Source organism: Ornithorhynchus anatinus, chromosome 5 (assembly GCF_004115215.2).
Source record: "Ornithorhynchus anatinus isolate Pmale09 chromosome 5, mOrnAna1.pri.v4, whole genome shotgun sequence".
In the NCBI taxonomy this organism is placed as follows: domain Eukaryota; kingdom Metazoa; phylum Chordata; class Mammalia; order Monotremata; family Ornithorhynchidae; genus Ornithorhynchus; species Ornithorhynchus anatinus.
The window spans coordinates 60,082,458-60,103,347 of record NC_041732.1 but is presented as its reverse complement, the minus strand read 5'-3'; the positions used below and the strand labels follow the sequence as shown (position 1 = coordinate 60,103,347).

The 20,890-nt window shown below is 51.5% G+C and overlaps 1 protein-coding gene across 2 annotated transcripts in view; it reads right to left on the bottom strand.

Moving 5' to 3' along the window:
• ALDH4A1 (aldehyde dehydrogenase 4 family member A1) overlaps window positions 1–20,890 on the bottom strand; it is a 58,087-nt gene that overhangs the window by 24,733 nt on the left and 12,464 nt on the right. For both annotated transcript variants that reach the window (XM_029065389.1, XM_029065388.2), the window contains exons 2-6: window positions 10,063–10,156; window positions 6,472–6,564; window positions 3,472–3,519; window positions 3,002–3,157; window positions 65–214 (exon numbers count right to left, since the gene is read on the bottom strand). In XM_029065389.1, the coding sequence (XP_028921222.1) occupies window positions 65–214; window positions 3,002–3,157; window positions 3,472–3,519; window positions 6,472–6,564; window positions 10,063–10,156 (541 nt within the window). The remainder of the gene's footprint in view (window positions 1–64; window positions 215–3,001; window positions 3,158–3,471; window positions 3,520–6,471; window positions 6,565–10,062; window positions 10,157–20,890) is intronic.

Below are 20,890 nucleotides of genomic sequence, written 5' to 3'. Positions count from 1 at the left end.
CATCGCCGCTCAGCCCGGTCCGAGCCCCTCCCACCCCCCCGGCCGCCGGGCCAGGCCAGGCTACCTCCAACCCCCGGTACACCACGCTGTTGGTGCTTGGGGGGACACTGAGGGGCTGCTCGCTCTCCAGCTCCATGGCAAACTTGGCGTTGAAACGGAAGAAGTCGATCAGCTCGGCGGCGGCATCGATCTCCGCCTGGATGACGGTTTTGCCCTGGAAATGGGAAATGAGGTGGGATCGGGGGAGATGAAAGGGCACGTCTCCCCCGCCGCCCCCAGTGCTCTGGACTGTCAGTCAACTCTAGCTTAGTATTCATTCATTCAATAGTATTTACTGAGCGCTTACTATGTACAGAGCACTGCACTAAGCGCTTGGAATGTACAAATCGGTAACAGATACAGTCCCTGCCCTTTGACGGGCTTACAGTCTAATCGGGGGAGACGGACAGACAAGAACAATGGCAATAAATAGAGTCGAGAGGAAGAACATCTCATTAAAATAATAGCAAATAAACAGAATCAGGGTGATGTACATCTCATTAACCAAATGAATAGGGTAATGAAGATATATACAGTTGAGCGGACGAGTACGGTGCTGAGGGGATGGGACGGGAGAGGGGGAGGCCTGGCACACAGTAAGCGCTTAACAAATACCACAGTGATTATCAGCTGCTCGGGGTTCTCTCGGCCACGGGCGATGGGCGAGGTGGGCCAGGATGGGGCAGCGTCAGCGTCTCCCCTTCCTCCTCCTCATTCATTCATTCATTCAATAGTATTTATTGAGCGCTTACTATGTGCAGAGCACTGTACTAAGCACTTGGAATGTACACGCACCAGAAGCCAAAGTGCTGGTCACAGGGAGTCAGCGGGGGAGAATTCCCACCCGGCTGGCAGGGCCAGGTCCATCACTGAGGAATACCGGCCTACCGGTCAAATGGAATCAGACCGGGATGTCTGACCCCGGGGATATTAGGGCTCTCCAAAAGGCCCTTATCCCGAACGTACATTACTCAAGGGAAGGAGTGTGGCCTAGTGGAAAATCATAATAATAATAATATTATGATGGCATTTGTTAAGTGCTTACTATGTGCCAGGCACTGTTCTAAGCAATGGGGTAGATACAAGGTAATCAGGTTGTCCCACGTGGGGCTCGCAGTCTTAATCCCCATTTTATGGGTGAGGTAACTGAGGCATAGAGAAGTTCAGTAGCTTGCCCAAGGTCACCGAGCAGACAGGTGACAGAGCAGGGATAAGAACCCACGTCCTCTGACTCGCAAGCCCATGCTCTTTCCACTAAGCCACGTGGCTTCTCTGAAGCATGGGCCCGAGAGTCAGAGGATTTGAGTTCTCATGCTGACTCCGCCACTTGCCTGCTGTCTGATTTAGGGCAAGTCGCTTAACTTCTCTGAGCCTCAGTTTCCTCAACTGTAAAATGAGGATTAAATACCTGTTCTCCCTCCTACTTAGTCTGTGAGCCCTCTGCAGGACAGGGACCATGTCCAACCTAATTCAATTGAATGAATGAACGCACTTATACCTACCCCAGCACTTAGAAGAGTGTTTGACACATATTAAACGCTTAACAAATACTATAAAACAAACCCCCCCCTCCCCAGCGCCGCTACAACTTCCAGCAGTCCCCGCTCTAGCCCGGAAAGCACTCGGACCCTGGGAGAAAGAAGGGAAGGCCTCTCCTGTGACTGAGCCTACAACTTCCGTGATCATGGGGCTGATCCAAGAGGAGTCAGAAATCCTGCTGCATTGATCAGAATTATTATTGGTAGTAATAGTAGTATGGTACTTGTTAAGCTTTTCCTGTGTGCCACACACTGTTCTAAACACTGAGGAAGATATAAGATAATCAGTTTGGACAGAGTCCCTGTCCTACATGGGACTCACAGTCTAATCATCCTGGACTTTAGAATTTTGGGCGCAAAGCTTCTGCTTCAACCTCTATATTGTAGGTTCTTTGGGCACAGGGCACACGCCTACCAGCTCCGTCATATCGTAGTCTCCCATCACTCTATCATAGCGAGTGCTTACTGTGTGCAGAGCACTGTATTAAGTGCTTGGGAGACTACACTGCTCGTTGTGAGCAGGGAATGTGTCTGTTTATTATTATGTTTTACTCTCCCAAGTGCTTAGTCCAGTCCTTTGCACCCAGTAAGCACTCAATAAAGCACTCGGCCCCCCAGTCAGTACTCAATAAATGACTGATTGATCTTTCTTTATGAGTCTGTCACCAACCCCCTCCTCTCCTAACTCCTAGATCGTGAGCCCCTTGGGGGACCGGGGGCCGCTCCTAAATCTCACCCAAGTATTTCTTTCCCCAACACCCGGTTCAGTGCCTTGCCCCCAGAAGGCGTTTAATACACACTCTTATTCCTAAACTGAAATAGCTCCTTCCTTCCAACTGTCCATCAGGTTTTCAGACCCTTCCCTCAGTCCTTCCCGCCCCATCCTATTCTGCCTTCTTCTCCCTCTGCACAAGCTCCTCTTCACCAAAGTATGTCCCATCCCATCTCCAAGTTTTTACTTAAAGTTCTCCTCCTCCATGAATTGTTATGGATTGTTATGTCCACTGCCTTCATTCAATCTGACCAACCCGGCAGACCCTAGAGCATATCATTCTGTGTGGTTCTTTGCTTCCGGGGTGTTTTCCTGGGCTCTCCTGAATATCTAAGTCCATCTCATATCCCCCTACTGGACCACAAGCTCCTTGAGGTCTAAATCTTTGGAAAAGGGATACACCACCCACTTAAGACTCTTTTGCAAAGCAGGCCATAAATTCTACTTATGTTGTACGATCACCAGTGAAGAGCAGAAAGTAATGTCACTACAAAGACAGAAGGACAGGAAAGAGATATAAGTCTTCTCTGGAGCTTGTCCCCTGTGGTGGTAATGCTGATCTGCTCTCGCTACCTCCATTAGGCTCTTAGGGTCATAGTCAGGGGTCTGGGATCAGAGAAGACTGGCATTCTCTCCAGTCAAACGTACTTACCTGCCCAATCATGGTTTTGGCCAGAATTTCAGCCCTGTGAGGACCACTCAACAGATCAGCTGCTTTCAGGAAGATCTGGGCCCGATCTGAAATGGGTTTCAAGTCCCACTCCTTCCGTGCCGCCAGGGCAGCCTGGATCGCTTTGTTGATTAAGTCCTGGGCAGATGGGGAAAGACCACACACTGGGATTCCTCCTGGGGTGACGGAGAGAGGAAGAGAAAGAGGGTGGGGGACAGAGGAGAAAGAGAGGGGGAGACGGGGAAGAGAGGAAGAAAGGCAGAAAAGGGAGAAAGAGGCAGAGAGGGAGAGGGAACCATATCCATGGACTCACTCGCTCCCAGATGCCAAAACAGGAAATCAGAACCAATCCTGTCCATCTCCCACGCCCAACCCGGGAGCTAGACGTCTGAGCCCATACGGCACGGACTTCCCCCAAGGCCCCAGGGCAGACATCTGGGATTCACACTGACCTTGTCCGCGTAGCAGTACTTGGCCACTCTGTGCCCATGGTTAAATGGCTGAAAGGAAGAGAACAGGTGGGTTGAGTGAGCACACAGTAAGCAATCAATAAATACGATTAAATGAATGAATGCACATCTGAGATGGAGGGAGAAACTGCTGGGGAAACTTGAGCTCCAGATCATAAATCTGATGCCTTTTCATCCCATGTTCCTACCTCCACTCCCTGAGCTCCCAAGACCCCTCCACGGTTCACCTCCGTCCTCACAGCAGAGTAATTCTAGAAGGCTGTGGGGAGGCCGGGGTGGAGAAAGAGGAAGTAAGCTGTGCATAGAAGGCCTGGGAGCCAACTCAGCTCTTTCCCCCAGCTACCAGTTGGGTTTCTACCACTGCCTGATGGCAGTCCAAGTCTAGGAGAGGGAGAGTGACCCAACTACAAGTCACGGCAGACCTGTCGGGATTGGGCAATTCATTATGGCGGACCCGATAGGATTGGGCAATTCGTTACGGCAGGCCCAACGGGTCTGGCCTGTCCACGTTTCTCCCCCATTAGACTCCCAAACACCTACACTCCCAAACACTTAGCAAAGTGCCCCACACGCAGTAGGGCACGATAAATGCCGTTGACATCCTTCTCATGGCTCCCAGTTTGCCACAGCCACCGAACGGCTGCCGCTCAGAGCTCGGCGGCTCTGGTCCCTGCCCCCAGGAATCCTCCCGGGACCCCCCGTTTGAGACGGAGGCTTTCCCCTTTCCCAAAGACCTGCTGTTGCTTCAGCGAGCCCTCCCCTTGCCCTGGTGTAGCCCCCGGCCAGCTCTGTCCCCCAAGGACACTACTCAGCCTCCCTGCCCGTCGGTCTCCCCTTCCAACACACCCAGAGGCTCCCATCCCCCAGCAGGGTCTCAGGACGGTCCTGCCCACACCCTCCTCCCCACAGCTCACTTCCTGTAGCCAGTTAATTCTCCTTAACCCTCCCAACCCCCAAACACCTTCCTGGCCATCTTATCCCACCAAACACCTCAACACACACGCATCTGTCTGTCTGTTCCGCACACACAGTAAACGCTCAATCGATACGACTGAATGAATGGAATGGATGTTACTGACTCATTCATTCACATACGGATATTATTTACATCGATACCCTCGGTCTTAACTATGATATATTTTTCATCTTAGGTCTACTACTTTCCCTGCAGACTGTGAGCAGGGACTTGAAGAGAAGGACCACATTTCTGACTTCTCTGTAGTACTTTTCCCATCTTGGCATTGTGCCCTATATACATTCACATAAACATACACACAAACACACAGAGGAGGCATTCAATAAATGCTCTTCAATCTGATGCCACGTATGTGGGTGTCTAAGATTAATGACCCGAAGCCTATAAAAACTTGTCAACCGTGTGTCAGCTCAGAGCTGTCCATCTAAACATCATTTTGACAGGTAAAGCTGCTTTCTATCATCAAATTACTCTGACACCTGATCAGCCAAAGCCTTCACCTTCCACAACTGCCAAAGACCCGTTGTTTATTTGTTAACCCTGCTGCAGCTAGTTAATCTCACCTAAACCTTTGTACCTCGTATGTAAGCAGCACGGCCTAGTGGGAAGAGGATAGGCGTGAGAGTCAGCGGATCTGGTTTTAATCCCGGCTCTGCCACTTGCCTGCTGGGTCACCTTGGCAAGTCACTTAACCGCTCTGTGCCTCAGTTTCCTCAACTGTAAAGTGGGGACTCAGGACTGGTTCTCCCTCTTACTTCGATTGTGAACCCAGTGTGGAACAAGGACTGGGTCTGAACTGATTATCTTTTCCAAAAAAAAAAAGGAAAAAGAAAATGGTATTTCCTAAGCATTTACTATGTGCCAGGCTCTGTACTACGCAATGGGGTAGATATGAGATAACCAGTCCAATCCCACTTGTATCTTCCATAGTGTAGGGCGTACAGTAAGTGTTTAACAAATACCACAATTTTTTTTATTATTATTATAAAACATGTTGGGATGAGCAGACTAGGCTTATACTCAGCAACAAAGACTGTAAGTTACTTGAAGGCAGGAATCATATCTATCAACTTTACTATTCTCCCAAGGGCTTAGTACAGTGCTCTGCACACAATCAGCACTCAATAAATACTACCGGTCGATTGGGCAAAGGCAGGGAGTGGTAGAGGGGGAAAATTCAGAATGTTTGGATGGCCACTGAAGGAGAAGGGGTCAGACCTCCTGCTTGCCTACTAGGCTTTTGATTGAAATATTTTTTAAGCACCTACTATGTGCATGCGTGTGTGTTATATTGTTATCCCAAGGGCTTAGTAATAATAATATTAACAATGTTGGTATTTGTTAAGCGCTTACTATGTGCCAAGCACTGTTCTAAGTGCTGGGGTAGATACATCAGACTGTCCCACGTAGGGTTCACAGTCTTCCTCCCCATTTTCCAGATGAGGGAACTGAAGCACAGACAAGTTAAGTGACTTGGCCAAGGTCACCCAGCTGACAAGTGGCAGAACTGAGATTAGAACCCATGACCTGTGACTCCCAAGCCCGGGCTCTTTCCACTGAGCCACGCTGCTTCTCTTCTCTGCACACAGTAAGCGCTCAATAAATATGACTGACTGACAAACACTGTAGTACGCGCTGGGGAAGATAGGTATGTGCAGATCCCTGTCCCTCAAAGGACTATGTAAGAGGGAGAAGAGGCTTTTAATCTCCATTTCACTGATGAGGTAACTGAGGCACAGAGAAGGTCACACCGCAGGCAAGTGGCAGAGTTGGGATTAGAACCCAGGTCTTCTGTCTCCTTAGGTCCACGCTTGGCTTTTGTGAGCCAGGGGAGAAATGAAGCGAAAGCCCCTTCCTCCCTCAAACGACTGGCGTGTGCCGCCTTCAGTGCCGCCGGACAGTTACCCGGAGGCTCAACGAGAGCCGCCCTAGGCCCCCCCTCATTTTCACAAGTGTCAACGCCCTTCCTTCCCCTTCTGCCAGCCCGAGAGGGCAGCAATACTCACCGACAGTTGATACCGCACGTCTGGAGTCCACACCTCCTCACCCCCAACCACACACGGGATTTCTTCCGTCTTGCCTTTCAGATCTTTCAGGGCCTGGAGAACGAGCATAAGCTGTCACCGGTAGGAGCCCCCCGCCCCGGAAATGGAACCGCCCTCATCCACGGAGGGGCCGAAGGAGCGGTCAAGTCCCAAGCCTGGCGGTCCTGAGTTGGAGTCTTGCCCAGCACTCCAGGGCTCAGTGCTACGAGGTTAGGCCTCGGGCCCGGCCAGAGTTCTGCCAGAGAAATGACTGGAAGGGGCTGGAGGGGCAAGCAGGCCCTGGGGGACACAAGGACATCTATCGCAGCAAAAAAGCGATAGCAAACCATCAGTGGCCACACGATTCTATTTTTTTCCCCCACGCATTTAAGTGCTTACTATATGCCAGCACTGTACTAAGCGTCGGGGTAGCTAAAGCTGCTTTCTATCATCAAACTACTCTGACACCTGATCAGCCAAAGCCTTCACCTTCCACGTCTGCCAAAGGGCCGTTGTTTATTTGTTAACCCTAATGCAGCTAGTTAATCTCTCCTAAACCTACGGAGATCCATTGAGAAGTAGCGTGGCTCAGCGGGAAGAGCACGGGCTTGGGAATCAGAGGTCATAAGTTCGAATCCCGGCTCTGCCGCTTGTCACCTGTGTGACTTTGGGCAAGTCACTTAACTTCTCTGGGCCTCAGTTACCTCATCTGCAAAATGGGGATTAAGACCGTGGGACAACCTGATTACCCTGTATACCCCAGTGCTTAGAACAGTGCTCTGCACATAGTAAACGCTTAACAAATATCAACATTATTATTATTACCTTTGTACAAGGTAACTGAGGCACAGAGAAGTGCCCTAAGTCACACAGCAGGCAAGTGGCAGAGCCAGGATCAGAACCCATGTCCTGCTGTTTCGCAGGTCCACGCTGTAACCATTAACCCACATTCCTTCTCCTATGCCCAAAGTTTCCAACCCCAAAGGCCCATGTCAGCCTTTCCTCTACACAAGGTACCCGCAGGTCTACCCAGAGACCTTGGCTCGGCGGGGTGAGGGGAGAAAGAAGCTCCCCAACTCCTCCCTCCCCAGCCCTGCCTCCTCACAGCCTTCTGCCTTCCTCCCGACCACCCTCATCTCTGCCCCCCCCCCCCCCCCCGGGGGAACCAGGCAGCAACCTGAATGGGGCAAATGTGGGGCAAGGGCATTTCCTGTTGGGGGGTCGGGGCGGTGACTGGCCACCAGGCTGAAGGGAGAACGAGCGGGGAAAGGAGGAGCCGCACAGTTAGGCGGAAGGGGAGGGGCTCATGATACCCGGGGGCTCCGACCGGGGTCGGACGGAACTAGGCGGACGAGGAGGAATACCACCCGGACCAGGTTTCCCTACTGAGAAGCAGCATGGCTCAGTGGAAAGAGCACGGGCTTGGGAGTCAGAGGTCATGGGTTCAAATCCCAGCTCTACCGCTTGTCAGCTTTGTGACTTTGGGCCTGTCAGTCTGTGCCTGAGTTACCTCATCTGGAAAATGGGGATTACGACTGTGAGCCTTATGTGGGACAACCTGATTACCCTGTGTCTACCCCAGCGCTTAGAACAGTCTTCGGCACATAGTAAGCGCTTAACAAACACCAACATTATTATTATTATTGCCCTACTCAGCTCGGGCCAGGGAATTCTGGTTCCAGTTTTGGCCTCTGTATCCTAAGAGGGGAAGCAGCATGTCCCAGTGGACAAAGCATGGGCCAGGGAGTCAGAAGGACCTGGGTTCTAATTCTGGCTCTGCCACACATCTGCAGGGTGAACTAGGGCAAAGTCACTTCACTTCTCTGAGCCCGTTACCTCATCTGTAAAAGGACTGTGTCCAACCTGATCAGCTTCTATCTACCCCAGTGCTTAGTAGAGTAACTAGCGTGCAGGTTCAAGTTAATTATGAGAAGCAGCGTGGCTCAGTGGAAAGAACACGGGCTTTGGAGTCAGAGGTCATCAGTTCGAATCCCAGCTCTGCCACTTGTCAGCTGTGTGACCGTGGGCAAGTCACTTCACTTCTCTGGGCCTCAGTTACCTCATCTGTAAAATGGGGATTAAGACTGTGAGCCCCACGTGGGAAAACCTGATCACCTTGTATCCTCCCCAGCACTTAAAACAGTGCTCTGCACATAGTAAGCGCTTAACAAATACCAACATTATTATGCAGGAAGTGCTTAAATACCTTGGAAAAAAAAAGCGTGGAGGACTGGAGACTGGCAAAGAAGAACAGCATCCACGATGGGAAGCACAGGCTACGGGGAACTGAGATGACAGTCTAAAAGAAGGAAAGGCCTCGACAGAGGGCAAATCCAAACACACAGTCAGCTGGCCCTGGCCAGTTGTTCATTAAGATCACAAAGGCTACAGGAGTAGAGCACAGTGGCTTTAATTAGAGAGGGAAATTCAGTGAACCCTAAGGAAGAACTGTCAGACTTTGGGCACGTCTAAATGACCGTGCAGACACCCGGGGATGGGGTGAAGTCTTCGGAAGGTCTTCGAAATGTGAATTTTTTTTTCTCCTTATGGTATTTGTTAAGCGTTTAATGTTTGTCAAACACTGTTCCAAGCACGGGGTAGGTTCAAGTTAATTAATAATAATGTTGGCATTTGTTAAGCGCTTACCTTGTGCAGAGCACTGTTCTAAGCGCTGGGGTAGATACAGGGGAATCAGGTTGTCCCACGTGAGGCTCACAGTCCTCATCCCCATTTTACAGATGAGGGAACTGAGGCCCAGAGAAGTGAAGTGACTTGCCCACAGTCACACACCTGCCAAGTGGCAGAGCCGGGATTAGGACCCATGGCCTCTGACTCCCAAGCCCGGGGTCTTTCCACTGAGCCACGCTGCTTCCCCTTCAGACACAGTCCCTGTCTCACATGGGGCTCAGTCTAAGTAGGAGGGAGAACAGCTATTTAACCCCCATTTTACAGTTGAGGAAACTGATGCACGCAGAAGGGGCTGGCCCAAGGTCACACCGCAAGCAATTGGCAGACCCAGGATTACTCTGCACAGAGTAGCGCTCAATACAATTGAATGAATGAATAAATGAAGCCATGTCCTCTAAGCTCCAGGCCGGTGCTCTCCCCACGGGGCCATGCTGCTTCTCTGCTCTCTGCCTAGAGGCAGGGGATTGGAGTGAATGACCTGCAGAGGTCACTTCCCTGACTGAGGTCCCGCTTTATGAGGAGCGGCCCCTGTTTGTTGAACTCATGAGGCAGGAAACTCTCTGGAATGAAAGGAATCTTCCTTCCCGCGGGACAAACAGAGCCAATCAGCAACCGCCAAGGCTACACTCGGGGCGAGAGGCCAGGAAGATCTCACTTCCCACCCTGTCTCAGCTCCCGACCCCACCTCCTTTCTGGACACAGTTTCCTCCTTGCCCCGGTTCCCCAAAACCCAGCTCCCTGCCGTCCCTGTGGTCCATACTCTGTCTCTGGCTGCCCTCACACCTTGCCGCCCACAGCTCCCCACAGCCCCGGCTCCTCGCCGCCCCCGGCTCTCCACGGCCCTTGCCGTCTCCTCCCTCCCACTCCACCTCCGAGGCCGGGTACCTGCTGTAGAGCGGCTCGCTCTGGGCTGCCCTGCTTGAACTCGAGGATGGGCTCGTTGGCCACCTGCACCGCCGCGGAGCTCTTCCATCTCAGCCTAGGGCGGGGAGGGGAGGACGGAGGGGAGGATAAAGGGCAGAAGGGCACGGTGAACTCAGTGGGACTCAGATCTGAGCGCCGCCCTCCACCCTCCCCGCACCAGGAGCGGTAGGAAACGGGCACAGTCACACTGCAGGGAAGGTGGAAGGCTGGGGGGTCGGGGGAAATCCAACCCAGGACCCAAAACCAGCAGCCTGGAATGGCTCTGAAGAGGGGCCGGGGAGCAGAGAGTGGAAGCGGGCAGAAGAGGTACCTCAGTTACCGCCAAGTGCTTGGGGATGGGAGAATGATGTTGATATTTTGTTAAGCGCTTACTATGTGCAGAGCACTGTTCTAAGCGCTGGGGTAGATACAGGGTAATCAAGTTGTCCCACGTGACGCTCACTGTTAATCCCCATTTTACAGATGAGGTCACTGAGGCCCAGAGAAGTGAAGTGACTTGCCCCCAGTCACACAGCTGACAAGTGGCAGAGGCAAGATTCGAACCCACGACCTCTAACTCCCCAGCCCGGGCTCTTTCCACTGAGCCACGCTGCTTCTCTAAGCCATCCAGGTGGCATTCAAGAGGCACGTGAAGGTTGGGCGCCTCCACCTTCCCTCTAAGGGTGGATCGGAGAACACAGAGAGCGGGGAGGGGTAGCCTGTAGCACTGGCTGCAGGGAGGGGAAAGGCAGACCCCCGACATCAGCAGGCTGCTAGCTTGGGGAGGCAACTGGCCTTCACTGGGCTCAATCAATGACTCAAGGGGCCAAACACCGCCCGCCCCCCGCCATCTTGAGCCTCTGGGCCTAGGACAGAAGTTGGGGTGAGCTGAGGGGGGGGGGAAGCCTGACAGGAGAGGGAAGCCCTTAGTTACTCACCCCCACCTCCAACAGCACTTACGTTCATCTCTTTGATCCCCTCCTTATAATTTATTTTAGTGTCCAGCTCCCTTGCTAGTCTGTAAGTTTCTTGAGGACAGGGATCGTTTCTACCGATTGTACTCGCCCAAGCACCTACTACATGTGCTCTGCCCCCAGGGCGCCCTAAGTAACCACCACTGCTTGATGGATTGATTGAGTGAGGAGGAAGCTGGAGTCAGTGAGGAGGTCAGAAACCGCTCACCCAGGGGAGGCAGCAAAAACTTTTGAAAAGAGAAGCAGCGTGGCTGAGTGGAAAGAGCACGGGCTTTGGAGTCAGAGGTCATGGGTTCGAATCCCGGATCGGGCACTTGTCAGCTGTGTGACTTTGGGCAAGTCGCTTAACTGCTCGGTGCCTCAGTTACCTCATCTGTACAATGGGGATTAAGACTGTGAGCCCCACGGGGCACAACCGGATTCCCCTGTGTCTACCCCAGAGCTTAGAACAGTGCCCGGCACATAGTAAGCGCATAACAAATACCAACATTATTAATGGCGGGCTGAGGAGCAAGCATGCTCTCTGGGAAGAGGCCAAGACGCCAAGAAAGCGTCAAACCGGGATGCGGTCAGAGCGTGGGCCCCAGAGATAATCCTGCCTCCGTGGAGAGGCCCGACGCAGCCCGAGGAGCGGCCAGAGACTCTCACCCTTCCAGTCCTGAGACTTTCTCACCCTTCCAGTCCTGCCACGGGCCCCTAGGGCTTCCGGGATGGAGATAGAGCACTACACGCTGTGAACTGCGGCCCGGGGCCGGCCTCTCCCTCGGCCGGAGGCCGACCGCTCCGAATCAAGGCAAATGGAGCCGGCCCCCTTACTCCAGCACCAGGCAGGGGAGTCAAAGCTGGGAGACGCCGAGGTTCTGCGGGATCCAAACCTTGTGCCTGCTACCTCCAGGGGTCTGAAGGAAAGACCGCTCAACCCCGCTCTCTCCCCGGCCTGGGCCGAGCCCCACACACTTCCCCGCCGCGGTAGCCACAGACAAAGCAACCGGCAGCAGCAGCAGGAAGCCTGAAGAATGGGGCATAATGGGTTTGGCCGGCTTCCGGGTTCCGCGGTGTAGGGGGGCAGTTAGCCAGCAGTCTTCTCTCCCTGCCAGCTGCAGCACAACCGGCACCCCGTCCGGGCAGATGACCGGGCCGAGGGAGGGGACTGCGGCTCCCGGGGAATCGGGAGGGGGAAGGTGAAGGGTGGGAGGGAGAAGGGTTTGGGCTGGAGTGTGGGCAGGAGGAAAGCACCTGCCACAAGGAGAGGATGGAAGGCCTCAGGTCCTTGGCCTCCCTTCCAACATCCTCTGTGGTTTCCATGTCGCCTGCGTAGCCTCTTGATGTTATCTGGAGGCCCAGAGACAGGGACGACTTTTTTTTTATGGTATTTAAGAGGTTACTAGGCGTCAAACACGGTTCTAAGCCCTGGGGAAGGTGAAAGTTAATTAGGTCAGAAACGATCCCTTTCCCACATGGGGCTCCCAGTCTAAATGAGATCCCCGGAGCCGATGGAGTGAGCGAGTAAGCTCGTATGGACAGGGAATGTCTCTGCTAACTGTGTTATACTGTACTCTCCTGAGTGCTTAGTACAGTGTTCTGCACATAGTAAGCGCTCAATAAATACCATTCATTGATAGGCAGAAAACACATCGCACCTAGATCGCCAAGTCCTGAACACAGCCACGCTGCTGCTGCTAAGAAAAATCAGAAAGCGAAACCTAATAATCAGGAGTTGGACTGCACCTCTCCTTATACTGGCTCGGGAGTAAGCGGGAGGGAGGCATGGGTGAGGATAATAATAATGAAATTGGTGATATTTGTTCAGTGCTGTACTAAGCACTGGGACAAATACAAGATAATCGGGTCAGACACAGTCCCCATCCCACCTGGGGCTGTCGCTCTAAAGGGGATTGGTATTGAATCCTCAATTTATAGATGAGGAAACAGATTCAGAGATGTTAAGTGACTTGCCAAGGCCACATGGCAGATAAGTGGAGGAGTCGGGATTAGAAACCAGAATTCCTGACTCCCAACTCCCTGTGCTGCAGAATGTGTTCTGAGGAAGTTTTATAGATGGGATGGGGATATGTTTTGATCTTAATTCCAAAATGGAGAGAACTCATTACCTCTGCCTTGCAAATGAGGACCCCAGATTTATTAGCCCACCAGCCTAACGCGCCTTAACAGTTTCATATCCTCGGGGAGCCAAGTGAGTGAAGCCAACGCTTTCAGTCAAAGTACAGGCAGAAGTCATTATTCATTCCAGATGAGCACCGGAAACAACCTCACAGTCAGGTAAGGTGTCTATCAACTCGGTTCTATTGTACTCTCCCAAACAATTAATCGTATTTACTGAACACTTACTGTGTGCAGAGCAGCGTACTAAGTTCTTGGAAGGGTACGATATAACAAAATAACCGAGTTGGCAGAAGCAATCCGTACCCGCAATGAGCTTACAGCCTAGAGGGAAGTATTTAGTACAGTGCCGTGCACACAGTAAGCGCTCAATAAATGCCACTGATTGAGACACCATGAGCCAAGATTTTTTGCCTTTTTGCTGGCAGAAGCTGAACCCCAAAGTCCTAACTCCGGGTCATCAAGGATCCCGCCTCCTCCTCTCGCTCCCACCGCCACGATCCCATCTGGGAAGTGAAAAACGTTATCTCTCACCCACGTCACGGAACCCAAAGCAAACACCCGGCTGTTGATTTTACCTGGATGCTGGACTTCGTGCTTGAGTTTGAACTCAGTGCTGGAAGCAACGAGGGGGGACCAGGAGCTCGGGAAGAGAGCTAAAGCCTGGGGCCCCCGGGCCCCAGAGATCCAAATTGTAATAATAATAATGTTGGCATTTGTTAAGCGCTTACTATGTGCAGAGCACTGTTCTAAGTGCTGGGGAGGATACAGGGTGATCAGGTTGTCCGAGGTGGGGCTCACAGTCTTAATCTCCATTTTACAGATGAGGTAACAGAGAAGTGAAGTGACCTGCCCACAGTCACACAGCTGACAAGAGGCAGAGCCGGGATTTGAACCCATGACCTCTGACTCCCCAGCCCGGGCTCCTTCCACTGAGCCACGAGGGGCAGCCGTCCGAAAAGGGAGGGCCCTGGCTAGAAGTTAGTAGCTCTATTCTGGCACCGGGCTTGCTTCGTGACCTTGGATAAGTCACTTCACCTCTCTGGCCTTCAGTCCCCCTCCGTAAAACGTCAATCGCCAACGTTGCCCCCGTCTTTCCTCATGGGAAAGGACGGAAAAGATTTGAGATAACGGAGGGTACAAGAAACCCGATGCTCCAACCACTGAATATAGGGAAGCAGTGCGGTCTAATGGAAAGAAAATGGGTCCGGGTGTCCGAAGACCTGGGTTGAAATCCTGGCTCTGTCGCTCACCTGCGCTGTGACCTTGGGCAAGTTGGTATCTGTTAAGCGCTCACTATGTGCCGAGCACTGCTCTAAGCGCCGGGGCAGAAAAAGGGTAATCAGGTTGTCCCGCGTGAGGCTCACAGTTAATCCCCATTTTACAGATGAGGTAACTGAAGCACAGAGAAGTGAAGTGACTTGCCCACAGACGAGTGGCAGAGCCGGGATTCGAACTCATGACCCCTGACTCCCAAGCCCGGGCTCCTTCCACTGAGCCACGCTGCAAGTCACTTCGTTTCTCTGGGCCTCAGTTCCCTCACCTGTTAAATGGGGATTCAAAACAATTTTCCTTCCTATCTGGACTGTGAGCCCCATGTGGGACCTGATTATCTTGTATCTACCCCAGCGCTTAATATAGTGCTTGGCACAGAGTAAGCGCTTAACAAATACCACAATTATTCTTAAATAATGCCCTTTCCTCTTCAACCACCTTGTCCTCACTGCAAAACCCCCAACAGAATGTGCATCAGGAAGAAGCGGCAGATTATGGGGATTCGATCAGTCATATTTACTGAGCGCTTACTGGATGCAGAGCACTGTACTGAGAGCGCAATATCACAGAGTTAGTAGACACAATCCCCGTCCACAAAGCCACTCCGAGCCAGTGTCAGGCATGTAGGCTGGGGCCGGGATTTTTTTTACATGGTATTTATTAAGTGCTTACTATGTACCAGGCACTGTACTAAGCGCTGGGATAAATACAAGATAATCAGGTTGGACCCAGTCCCTTCCCCACGTGGGGCTCACAGTCTCAATCCCCATGTTACAGATGAGGTAACTGAGGCGCAGAGAAGTTAAGTCACTTGCCCAAGGCCATACAGCAGTGGTGGAGCGGGATTAGAACCCAGGTCCTTCTGACTACTAGGACCATTCTCTATCACCTAAGCTATGCTGCTCCTCTGTTACTAGGTCATGCTATTATGGTTAATGTTGAGAGTTTGGTGCAGGGCTAAAGATCAATCAATCAATCAATAGTGCTTACTGAGCACCTACCGTGCGCAGAGCACTGTACTAAGCACTTGGGAGAGTACAATACCAAAGAATTAGCGGATACATTCCCTGCCCACAGTGAGGTTACAGTCTAGAGGACTGCAGACACGAGCCCTTCGTCCCCAGAACTTAGGCACTGTTTTATACCCAGGGACCGCACTGTTTTTCTATTTTGTCCTTCCCAAGTGTTGAGTAATAATAATTACTAATAATAATTATGGTACTTGTTAAGCGTTTACTATGTGCCAAGCTATGGGGTAGATACAAGGTAATCAGGTTGGACTCGGTCCCTGTCCCACATTGGGCTCACACTCTGAATCCTCATTTTATAGATGAGGTAACTGAGGCCCAGAGAGGGGGAAAAAACAAAAATGATGGTATTTGTTAAGTGCTTACTTTGTGCCAGGCACTGTAATAATAATAATTGTTATTATGGTATTTGCTAAGCACTTACTGTGTGTCAAGCACTGTTCTGAGCGCCGGGGTAGATAGAGGGTAATCAGGTTGTCCCACGTGGGGCTCACGGTCGGCTCAGTGGAAAGAGCCCGGGCTTGGGAGTCAGAGGTATTGGGTTCGAATCCCCGCTCTGCCACTTGTCAACTGTGTGACTGTGGGCAAGTCACTTATTTTCTCTGTGCCTCAGTTACCTCATCTGTAAAGTGGGGATGAAGACTGTGAGCCTCACATGGGACAACCTGATTACCCTGTATCTCCCCCAGTGCTTAGAACAGTGCTCTGCACATAGTAAGCGCTTAACAAATACCAACATCATTATTATTATTATTAATCTCCATTTTACAGATGAGGTTACTGAGGCATAGAGAAGTTAAGCGGCTTGCCCAAGGTCACACAGCAGACAAGTGGCGGAGCCGGGATTAGAACCCAAGTCCTCTGACTCCCAAATCCGGGCTCTTTGCGCTAAGCCACGCTGCTTCGCAGTGTACTACGCTCTGGGGTGGATAGAAGCAAATCAAGTTGGACACAGTCCCTGTTCCATGTGGGGCTCACAGTCTCAATCCCCATTTTACAGATGAGGTCACTGAGGCCCAGAGAAGTGAAGTGACTTGCCCAAGATCATATAGCAGGTAAGTGGAGGAGCCGGAATTAGAACCCAGGCCCTTCAGTAATAATAATAATAATGATGTTGGCATATGTTAAGCGGTTACTATGTGCAGAGCACTGTTCTAAGCGCTGGGGTGGATACAGGTTCATCAGGTTGTACCACACGAGGCTCACAGTTAATCCCCATTTGACAGATGAGGGAACTGAGGCCCAGAGAAGTTAAGTGACTTGCCCACAGTCACACAGCTGACAAGTGGCAGAGCTAGGATACAGTGCACAGCAACCAGGAGGTACTCAATAAATACTGCAACTACTGTTATTCCTCAAGAACAGCCTAGCAGGGTAGTCAGACACTAAATGGGTTGGGTTTGAGCCAGGAAAAAGAAAGGGCTACAGATATATTTAGAATTCGGGTTAGGCTTAGAGGTAATAATAATAATAATAATGTTGGTATTTGTTAAGCGCTTACTATGTGCCGAGCACTGTTCTAAGCACTGGGGTAGACACAGGGGAATCAGGTTGTCCCACGTGGGGCTCACAGTCTTCATCCCCATTTTACAGATGAGGGAACTGAGGCACAGAGAAGTGAAGTGACTTGCCCACAGTCACACAGCCGACGAGTGGCAGAGCTGGGATTCAAACTCATGAGCCCTGACTCCAAAGCCCGTGCTCTTTCCACTGAGCCACGCTGCTTCACGGCGATATGGAAAGCAGCGTGGCCCAGTGGAAAGATCACGGACCTGGCAGTAAGGAGACTTGGGTTCTAATCCTGACTAGATCAACTCGTCTGCTTGTATGACCTAGGGCAAGTCACTTAATCATGCTATGCCTTAGTTGTCTCATCTGTAAAATGGAAAGTCAGTACCACTTTTTGCTACTTAGGCTGTCCAACCTGATTAATAATAATGTTGGTATCTGTTAAGCGCTTACTATGTGCAGAGCACTGTTCTAAGCGCTGGGGGAGATACAGGGTAATCGGGTCGTCCCACGTGAGGCTCACAGTTAATCCCCATTTTACAGACGAGGCACAGAGAAGCCAAGTGACTTGCCCACAGTCACACAGCTGCCAAGTGGCAGAGCCGAGAGTCGAACCCATGACCTCTGACTCCGAAGCCCGGGCTCTTTCCACTGAGCCACGCTGCTTCCCACACTTACCTACCCCAGAATTGAGTACATTCATTCATTCATTAGTATTTATTGAGCACTTACTACGTGCAGAGCACTGTACTAAGCGCTTGGAATGTACAATTCAGCAACGGTATAGTGACGGGCACATAGTAAGTGCTTAAAAAAATACCACATTATTAAACGCATTACTATTAGCATGGCTCAGTGGAAAGAGCCCGGGCTTGGGAGTCCGAGGTCATGAGTTCGAATCCCGGCTCTGCCACTTGGCAGCTGGTGACTGTGGGTGAGTCACTTCACTTCTCTGGGCCTCAGTTACCTCATCTGTAAAATGGGGGTTAACTGTGAGCCTCACGTGGGACAACCTGATGACCCCGTATCTCCCCCAGCGCTTAGAACAGTGCTCGGCACCTAGCGAGCGCTTAACAGATACCAACATTATTATTATATGGCTTCTAATAGAGAGTCAGGATGAAAACAACCACTGACACCTCATGTCACCTACCTCTAAGGAGCTCAGAGCACTTTCTGGAAATGATCTCACTCTCTTTTCACGGGGAGGGCAGAGGGCTCAGCTGAGTTGGGAACTCAATCAGTCGTGTTCACGGAGTGCTGACTGTGCTGAGCACTGTACTAAGCGCCTGGAAGAGTACAATATAACAGTGCTCGGCACACAGGAAGCGCTCAATAAATACGACTGAATGAATGAGCAGAGCGGTAGACGCGGCGATCTTACTCCCTGCCCTGAGTTTAATCCCCCTGAGCCTGTGGGGCCAAAGGAGAGACGGAGAGTTCCCTGATTTCCTCCACTTCCTGTCAGAACCCGTGACTCTACTTCCTTCCCCAGCCTCTCTGACCAGATGGGGAATACCAGATCTGTTGCCGACCTGTTCATTCCAAGCGCTTAGTACAGTGCTCCGCACATAGTAAGCGCTCAGTAAATACCATTGAATGAATTGAATGAATCTGCCAGCCGCGGGGCGGGTGTGAGGATTACTGGAAGTAGAGAGGCCCCGGCAGCACTGTTCTAAGCGCTGGGGTAGATAAAGGGTAATCAGGTTGTCCCACGTGAGGCTTACAGCTAATCCCCATTTTACAGATGAGGTAACTGAGGCCCAGGGAAGCAGCATGGCTCCGTGGAAAGAACCCGGGCTTGGGAGTCAGAGGTCATGGGTCCGAATGCCGGCTCCGCCGCTCGTCAGCTGTGTGACTGTGGGCAAGTCACTTCACTTCTCTGGGCCTCAGTTCCCTCATCTGGAAAATGGGGACTAGAGAAGCAGCGTGACTCAGCGGAAAGAGCCCGGGCCTGGGAGTCAGAGGTCGTGGGTCCGAATCCCGGCTCCGCCGCTCGTCAGCTGTGTGACTGTGGGCAAGTCACTTCACTTCTCTGGGCTTCAGTTCCCTCATCTGTAAAATGGGGATGAAGACTGGGAGCCTCACGTGGGACAACCCGATGCCCCTGTATCTCCCCCAGCGCTTAGAACAGTGCTCTGCACATAGTAAGCACTTAACAAATACCAACGTTATTATTAACTGTAAGCCTCACGTGGGGCAACCTGATGACCCTGTATCTACTCCAGCGCTTAGAACAGTGCTCTGCACATAGTAAGCGCTTTACAAATACCAACATTATTATTATTATTATTATTATTACTCCCAGAGACAAACTCTGGGCCCGCTCCCCGGGGGGACCCTCCCAAAGAGGAGACCTGAACTTCATCTGCACGAGGGTTGACACACAAACTTCAAAATCAACCCGGGCCCCGGCTGTCCCCCGGCTGTCGGTTTCTCTTCCTTTCTCCTCCTATCTGCGGCCTGATAAGGTAAATTCTCCTTTATCAGAAAGATAAAGGAACAGCAGCCAAGGTGTGAGATGTGGAAAAAGGGAGCAGCAGGCAAGAAGAACAAGTGAGAGGTAAGGTCAGTGAGGCTCCCGAGGCAAAACCACAGGGCCTAACTGAAACAGGAGAAATTATTCTAGAGGGAATGATAATAATAATAATAGTATTTAACACTTATGTGCTAAGCACTGGGGTAGATAATCAGGTCAGACACAGTCCCTGTCCCACATGGGGGCTCCCAATCTAAGTAGGAGGAAGAACAGAGAAGCAGCCTGGTTTAGTGGAAAGACCACGGGCTTGGGAGTCAGAGGTCGGGGGTTCTGAACCCACTTGTCAGCTGTGTGACTTCGGGCCGGTCACTTAACTTCTCTGTGCCTCAGTTCCCTCATTTGTAAAATGGGGATGAAGACTGGGAGCCTCACGTGGGACAACCTGTCTCCCCCAGCGCTTAGAACAGTGCTCTGCGCATAGTAAGCGCTTAACAAATACCAACGTTATTGTTATCATCACCTGACGCGGCTCCAGGGAGCACAAATCCAGACCAGGAAGAGTCTGAGGGTGGGGAAGGAGAATGAGGTATCCTTCTTGGAACGGAGCCACCTCGGGTTGAGTAAAAGGAACTCTGGTTCTGGACTTGAGGTTCCGGTCCGTTCTTACCTCCCTGATTTCGTATCGCCATCCAGCACACTCAGTTCACTCCTCTGCCGCCAAACGTACCTCAATATCGTCTCCTTCGCCTCCAATCGCTCACCCGTGTCCTCCCTCGGGCCTCTAAACTAGACTCTAACTTCCTCTAGACCGTAATCGCCTTGTGGGCAGGTAACCTACCAACTCTCTTTTACTGTATTATCCCAAGCGCTTACTACAGTCCTCGCTAAACATGACTAATTGAACTCCTATCCAGAAGCGGCGTGGCTCAGTGGAATGAGCCCGGGCTTGGGAGTCAGAGGTCATGGGTTCTAATCCAGGATCCGCCGCTCGTCAGCGGTGTGACTGTGGGCAAGTCACTTCACTTCTCTGCGCCTCAGTTCCCTCATCTGGAAAATGGGGATTGAGACTGTGAGCCCCGCACGCGACAACCTGATCACCTTGTAACCCCTCAGCGCTTAGAACAGTGCTTTGCACATAGTAAGCGCTTAACCAATACCATCATTATCATTATGATATCCAACAGCCTATCACTCTCCCCACCTTCAAAGCTTTATTAAAATCCCATCTCCTCCAAGAGGCCTTCCCCGACTAAGCCAATTTCCCCTATTCCCTCTCGCTTCCGCAGCTCCTTTTTACTTGGATGTAGGGTGGCTCAGTGAAAAGAGCCCGGGCTTGGGAGTCAGAGATCATGGGTTCGAATCTCCGCTCTGTCACTTGTCAGCTGTGTGACTGTGGGCGAGTCACTTCACTTCTCTGTGCCTCA